The sequence below is a fragment of the Colletotrichum chrysophilum genome (assembly GCF_026319265.1).
Source record: "Colletotrichum chrysophilum strain AFK26 chromosome Unknown scaffold_143, whole genome shotgun sequence".
NCBI classification, from domain to species: domain Eukaryota; kingdom Fungi; phylum Ascomycota; class Sordariomycetes; order Glomerellales; family Glomerellaceae; genus Colletotrichum; species Colletotrichum chrysophilum.
This window is the reverse complement of record NW_026517430.1, coordinates 112,556-119,811: the sequence shown is the minus strand read 5'-3', so window position 1 is coordinate 119,811 and position 7,256 is coordinate 112,556. Positions and strand designations below refer to the sequence as shown.

The window sequence follows — 7,256 nt, the reverse complement described above, 5'->3', positions numbered from 1 at the left end:
GAGCTTTCGGGGACACTGTAGGTCTTCGCAGCACGTAATACACTTAATTTGCCGCCTGCAGCGCGTGTCGATCGAATCGCCTCAATGGCAAGGATGATTTTCTCTTCTTGTGTGTAAACCGGCAATGTGGTCGTGGAGTTGTTACGCGTCAAAGGCTTAAGTGGTTGGGTGCCGACCGCGTTTGGGAAAAAGCTCGCCGCTGACTGGTAAACCACGTTATATAGATCAAAGGATACATTGAAACTAGTGAGTTTGCTTTTATTGTGTTGTCACTACTTAGGGCCACCAGACATGTACGCAGGGTAGCCCATGAACCGTTTCACCTATACCGATGATCTACCACGTACGAACAGTTGTTTCCATGTGCGAGACAATGTTGTCAAAACAGAATGTACTTATGCAAGCATTGGCCTGGGCCGTTTATGTGTAAAGACAGAATGTAATTTATACTGTAGAAGCTAATGCAGGTCGTTGTCAAAATATCCAAGGCTTTCCACTCAACGTTAGATCAAGGCAATCCATCAGCCAGCCGCTTTGTCGTTCAGGTGCGGCCAGACCACCCGCCGCTCTGAGATCGCGCGAGAGGGGTGAGCAGGGTGATCCGGCCTCCAGGCATCTTTTGCAGCGTCCAAATGCCTTCCATTATCCTAGCCGCCCGACGCCCGAGTGGGTCGGTTAGATCTAGCAGCTGATGGAGCCCCATTGGTTCTTGGTTGCGCTGTACCAGACCGTGTTCACAATACCGGCGGTGCAGCCGGAGCTGCCAGTAAATTGCCAAACCATCTCGCCGTCATATTCGCCGCAAAGGGTGGAAGTCTTGCCACAGGCGCCGTAGCCGTTCAGGTTGTCCCACAGGCCGCCACACTTTCCGGGGATGTCGACGACGCCGGTAGCCCGCACTTGCCAGATGGGGATGGCTGTGTTGCCGAGGTTTTTGCAGGAGGCCGCGGAGGCCAGGGGCGTCATCGCCGCGACGATCAAGGCAGCTGCGGTGGTGTAATGCATTGTGATGTTGGGGGTTTTGGCGTATTGAGTTGAGGAGCTCGAGAAGTGGAAGTTGTGAGGTGAGATGATGAGGATTGCTTGTTGTGCGATGAAGTTGAGGTGAGTGAGAAGGGTGAGATGAGAGTCGAGAGAGGCAGAAAAGCAGTTGTTTATATATCCTGAAGACTTGGCTTGCAAATGAGAGAAGCTTCAATGTCTAAGTGATTCCGACTCTGGGTCCCCATACCTCCCCCTAGCCAAAACTCCTCATGCGGTGCCTCGTAACAGATTTGATCTTTTGTATTGTCGTTTTGATCTTTTGTATCGTATTGGAATTGAGTTTCTCCACATAGTTGCGGAAAGAGTTGTGGATAATTCGGCTGCCTAATGTGTGTCCGGGTTTCTTCAGTCCATTCAGGGTCCAAGGTCCACTCAGTGGATAGACGATGCTAGACCGCCATTACCACTGATGCGTTTAACACAACATAGCTTTTTTTGATCGTACTATAATAGGGTAATGCGACTTACCAAAGATCCTCCAGGACATGATAAATGACCGTGAATCATTACTTAACTCGGATTGCTTACTTGCTTCGGGCAGCTCGGAGCTGAAGCACCCTCCCGAAGGATGAAGTTGCGAGTCATGTCAAAGTCAGATAATTCATCGTTAGATGCCTCTTCGCAGAGCACGTTCCAGTGCCAGCTGTGTTGGCATCAAACGATTCGCTGATTGATGATTGAAGCTCAGGGCAAAGAAATGAAAGGCATACACGGCGTATCGACTCAGAAAGGTTGGATGCATTACTCTCCTTCTTCTCCAACTTTATCTACCAATCTCGCTCCTTCGGGGTGACCCGGTCATCCTCGTTATCTCCAGCCACGGCAGCAAATTCTTAAAGGGCGGTACACATCGTGCTTTGGGCTCTTAGTGGTTCTTGGTGGTTTTATCCGCAGAGATCACGAAAGTGTGAGCTGGGAGGAACAAGGTTCCTCTTGGGGCAGGTTTGAAGGATTCAATTGAGTCTGACAGCATCCCAGAAACTTTATTAAGCACTACTGGTTGCACTAACAGGGGAGTTGCTCACCTATTCGCCCGTTGATGCTGATCACCCACGAGCTTGGTAGGCCGTAAAAGCAGTCATCTCAGGGCCAGGAGTTCGGTAACGTGATTGGACTTGACAAGTTGATCAACAAAGTGTTACGCCACTGAAGAGTGGGCTGTTTTCCGAGCTGTCATGTGGCTTGAGTTCCATCAGATAACCATGTTGGGGCTGTGTCCTAATCTCTTACAACTTTCCAGTCGCCGTATCAGGATAGACTTTGATTCCATAGCGATGCTTGACAGATCACCAATCGCAAAGGTTAGAGTTGTCTTGAATTCTGTGCTGAGCCAGGATCGCCTTACTACGGAGTTGTGGCCGAGGGGAGTTTTGAGACGTACAACCAAGCTTTGTTTAGCTTACAAAGAAAAAGTATTCATCAAGGAGATGTGTTTTGCGGCGCAGGTAGCGTGCTAAATTGATGGGGAGTCCTGGGCACCCTTCATGTGAAGAACAGTCATCAGGGCGAGTTCACACCAAACTTTCTGTGTGAGATTTGCTCGTGCATCAATCTCCACGGTCCATATTCAATCCTGTCATCGAATTTAAGATCAAGACCTCATTGAGCGCATCATGGCAGGGGACATGGGTTGAGTTGCACGTTGCTGAAGCTCCCCTTTCCAGAAACGTTCTCTGTCAGTGTTGTTACTCGGCACAGCTTGCCAATGTGACCCTGCTCAGCATGTGTTTCGCCTCCGCCTACTGCATATGCGGGGTATCATTTGGTTGAAGCTGGGAGGTCCCTGATCACTTTCAAAGGACACACCGGGCAACGAGAGTGGATTGGTCGGATTCTGAGACTGATTCAATACCGATGGCATCATTCTCTGCTGATAAAGCTTGGACAAGCAGATGCGAATTTCGAGCTGCATCCATGATTCCATGCAACGACGAAAGACAGATAGGGAAATTCGAGAACAGTAAATGGACCACGACGGGCAAGGAGTTCGGGCGACACGAGAACGACATCAGCAGCAAACTGGTCAACAAGGTTAGCTATGCGTCATACGCAGATTTGCGCTAGCCGTTGCGAAGTTTGTGCAAGCTTGGTAAGCTTAGGCTGGGCTGGGCAAGTCTCAGAAGGCGCCGTTCTCGGAGTTATCGGGGGTTGCAGGCCGCGGTCGCGTCAATGACGAGAATCGTCTCAAGTTTCGAGCTTGAACCGGACAATGGCCTGTGTGTTCATGTTTTCTGGTCTGACATGAAAAAGTTGAAAATTTCGGCAGATATCGAAGTTTGTAGGTGAGAGGCTGATCCGAGTCTCTCAACGTTGGCCGAGGCCAGCCACGGAGCATCCGAGGATATCGGAGGCTCCTCTCGCCTCACCGAGCAGTCACCGGTCGTCGGTCTGCCATGTGAGTCAGGGTCCCCTCGGTGTGGCCCGGTGAGCCCCGGGTTACCGAATGCGGCATCGGGGCCCAGGTGAGCAGGCCAATGGGAAGGCTCACATTTAAAGCCGGCCGATCATAGGCGCGCCGGCATGAAGCTCCGACCTCTCGGGGCCCACTGCGCTGTTTGCACTGATGTGACGCTGGGCTCAGAGTGTCCCGCAGCGCTCCCGCCTCCCCCACTTTCGACTCACACTGGGACCTTTTTTTCCCAATCAACAGCGAGCGTCGGCGTGCTTTCTTTCTGCCAATGCAGCAGCCCCAACACTCGTCACCACCACAAACTGCACCTCACTCAACACCAACGTCCTCTTTTCCTTGGGTTTTGTTTTTCCTTGACGTCCTCGCGGGTCCGGATAATGCCAGCAGACCCCATTTAGCCGCGCAACGACGCCTCATGTCTCGCCGTGGGTAAGCCAGCAGCCAAGAGCGCAAAGAGCCGCCGTCGCAGGATCGAATCCCACCATTTGTCAGCCCCAAAGCGTCCCGAACTTGTGTCACACCTCGAGTCGATTCCCTCAGATCCAAACCTTCGTGATCCCTCTCCTCTCCTGCCGCCTCTCGACAACCTTCGCCGCACAGATCGGCCCACGAAGCCAGTCATGGAGATGGAGCACTTCTCGCCAGCAAGCCAGCAGTCGAATCCCACGACTCCCGCGACCACAGTCAACAACAACCCCCAGCACTCGCCAGCCTCTCCGACCACCTCTACAGCGCCAGACTTCCCCGCCCTCAGCCGCCACGGCGCAACGTCTATACCCCCCGATCAACCTGTCGCCATGACGGCGTCGGGCCAGCCTGCCCTGAATCCGCGCAGTTGCGTCACCTGCCGAAGGCGAAAGGTCCGCTGCGACAAGCAGATGCCGTGTAGCAACTGCCGCCGCGCCGTCATCCAATGCATCTTCCCCGCCCCCGGCCGCGCCCCCCGCCGACCACGCCCAAAGGACCCCAACGCCCCGCCAAAGAACTCGACCGAGCGCGAAGTGGAGCTGATGAAGCGGTTGCGCAAGCTAGAGGGCATCGTCGAGGAGCTCAGCGGCCAGATCGAGGTGGAAAGCGGTCCCGGAAGCAGCGGCGGGCGCCAGAACTCGAGCACCGGCAACTCCCCCGAAACCACAGGCCACGAAGCGCCTTCAGAGCGGGGAAATAGGACATTCACGGCTGCGCAACTCAATGCGATAAAGGAAGGGATTGCGGACGGGGCTGCTATGCAGAAGAAGTTGGACGCAATCGAAGAGAAGACGAGGGGGATGGAGCCCAAGGCCGCGAGCGTCAGCAAGTCATTTGGCCGCTTGGTGTTGCACGACAAGGGAAAGACGAGCCGATACGTGAGCAGCGCGTTTTGGTCCAAGCTGAATGATGAGGTGAGTCGGTCGAGAGCCATCATGTTTCGTTAGCTGACAGGGGTAATACAGCTCGACGAACTTCGAGAACGGGCGCGCATCCTCGACGAAGAGTTCAGCGACGAGTCTGACCAGGAAGACACACCGGATCACTCGCCCCTGCATGCCGTCGACGCTTCGTCCGATCACCACGCATTTATACTGGGATACCGATCGTCGGATGTTGACTTGCGCAAGCTGCATCCACTGCCGTCGCAAATACCCTTCATGTGGCAGGTGTACCAGGAGAACGTGGAGCCATTGCTCAAGATTCTGCATATTCCGACAATGGAGAGTCTCATTCGCGACATGCGACGCAACATGGACGATCTTACGGCCGGTCACGAGGCTTTGTTGTTTTCCATCTACTATGCCGCCATTACGTCCATGGAAGACGAGGAGGTTTGTGCCTCTATCTAGCACACTGGCTCCAGCTAACCACCAAGCTAGGTCGAGAAGAACTTCGGCTCCAAGAAGGACGAGATGCTATCGCAGTACCGTTTCGCGCTCGAACAGGCCCTCGCAAAGGCAAATTTCCTCAACACCTCGGATATCGTAGTGCTGCAAGCCTTCGTCCTGTTCCTCACCCTTGTACGCCGCCAAGACGACACGCGATTCTGCTGGACACTCACCGGGCTTGCAATCCGCATGGCGCAAGGAATGGGCATCCACCGCGACGGAACAAACTTCAACCTCCCGCCTTTTGAAACAGAAATGAGGCGCCGCCTGTGGTGGGCCATCTGCACCCTCGACCTGCGTTCCGCCGAGGAACTGGGTAGCGATCTTACCATTATCGACCGCTCCTTCGACACGGAGCTGCCGTCCAACCTTAATGATTCGGATATCGATCCAGGAATGATTGACCCGCCAACCCCTCGCCAAGGCAGGACGGATTGTGCGGTTTCACTTGTCCGTTACGAAATTTGCGCCTTGTCGAGAAGGCTGCACACCGTCGGCTCCGCAATGGCGGGTGTCTGTCCGCGCGATGCGTCCTCTACTCTCGAACAGCGCGAGAGCAAGCTAATCGAAGTTTACAACCGGGTCGAAGAGAAGTTCCTGCAACACTGCTTTACGGATGACGACCCGCTGTTCTGGATGGCGGCCATGATCGCCCGCGTGATCATGGCCAAGATGAGCCTGGTCATCTACCAACCCATGCTATTCCCCGGCAACGGGACCGAACTATCAGGCGAGATTCGCGACAGACTTTTCGTGTCAGCAATCGAAATTGTCGAGTATAATTATATCCTAAACACTGACCCCCGCTGCCGTCAATGGCGGTGGCTTTTCCAGACGTATAGACAGTGGCATGCCATTGCGTACATCCTCATGGAGGCTGGTCGACGCCCGTGGTCTGCCACCTCTGAGCGTGGCTGGGAGGCAGTCAACAAAACCATTCGATTTGACCAGGACCCTGGTGAAATAGCAAAGATGGCAGACCACATGGCTGTGTGGATGCCACTGCGAAAACTCAGCGCGAAGGCCACGAAGCATCGCGAGGCAGAGATTGCCCGTCTGCGAGCGAACCCCGAGGCCGCCCGCCAACTCGACGTCGACGACCGCATGGACACGATCCCGGCCAGACTGGGCCCGGTGCCCGGCATGGAGAGCCAACAACAGGCGATTCGCACACGATGGAGGAAGCTCTGCGGGGTTCGGGCAGATTTGCCCATGACACAACCGCCACCCGCCGAACGGAGGAATCCGAGTAATGAGAGGTCCACGGTGGTTCCATACCCTCAACCCAAACCTGCCGGAGAGCCGGTCAACATGTTCCCCGGCCAGGTGGTTATGCCCGACGAAGACTCGGAGCTTGATACGGTCATGATGTCCCGAGCGGGCTTCACTTCCAGCGAGATGTGGGAGTACATCTACCCCACGGCGCAGTCCATGGCCGCAGACCCGAACAACACACTGTTCCCGCCCAGCGCGATTCAGCCGCCGGCATCGCAGCCGCCCATGGTCACGACGGCCGTTCCCACGCCGGCTATTTCCAACAACACCCAAATGACCGACGCCGAGCGGAGACAGAGGCAGCAGGCCATCGCCGCCACGTCCCAGCCGCAGATCGCGTCGTCCCTCAGCGACAACCAACCCCCGTGGCTGTGGTCCGACCCGTTCACGTCTATCAACAACCGCTTCGACGACGTGCCGATGGACACGATGGATGTCAACATGGATAACCTGGACGACTTCAACTGGCAGAACTGGCAGGAGAGTATCAAGGGGTTCGAGATGGACCCGGAGAATATGCCGGCCAAGGGGGCCTGGTAGAGGGGGGTGAGTCCGTTGGAAATGTCTCCTCTCACGCGACGGCCCTTGGAAAGGCTATGTAATGATACCCACTGCAAGCAGAGGTAATGAATGAATGATGAGATGTATTTTTACCATGTCGATGCCAT

The 7,256-nt window shown here is 54.9% G+C and overlaps 2 protein-coding genes across 2 annotated transcripts; one reads left to right on the top strand and one right to left on the bottom strand.

The window, feature by feature from the left end:
• Positions 1 to 681: 681 nt before the first annotated feature.
• COL26b_011569 (uncharacterized protein) lies at positions 682 to 1,005 on the bottom strand (the record flags this gene model as incomplete). The annotated part of the gene is made up of 1 exon (XM_053184233.1): positions 682 to 1,005. The coding sequence occupies one exon, from the start codon at positions 1,003 to 1,005 to the stop codon at positions 682 to 684; it is 324 nt and encodes a 107-aa protein (XP_053031854.1).
• Positions 1,006 to 4,074: 3,069 nt separating this feature from the next.
• COL26b_011568 (uncharacterized protein) lies at positions 4,075 to 7,128 on the top strand (the record flags this gene model as incomplete). Its single annotated transcript, XM_053184232.1, has 3 exons — positions 4,075 to 4,836; positions 4,888 to 5,256; positions 5,305 to 7,128. 3 exons carry the CDS (start codon positions 4,075 to 4,077, stop codon positions 7,126 to 7,128), a joined length of 2,955 nt encoding a protein of 984 aa, XP_053031853.1.
• Between the last annotated feature and the right edge of the window lie 128 nt (positions 7,129 to 7,256).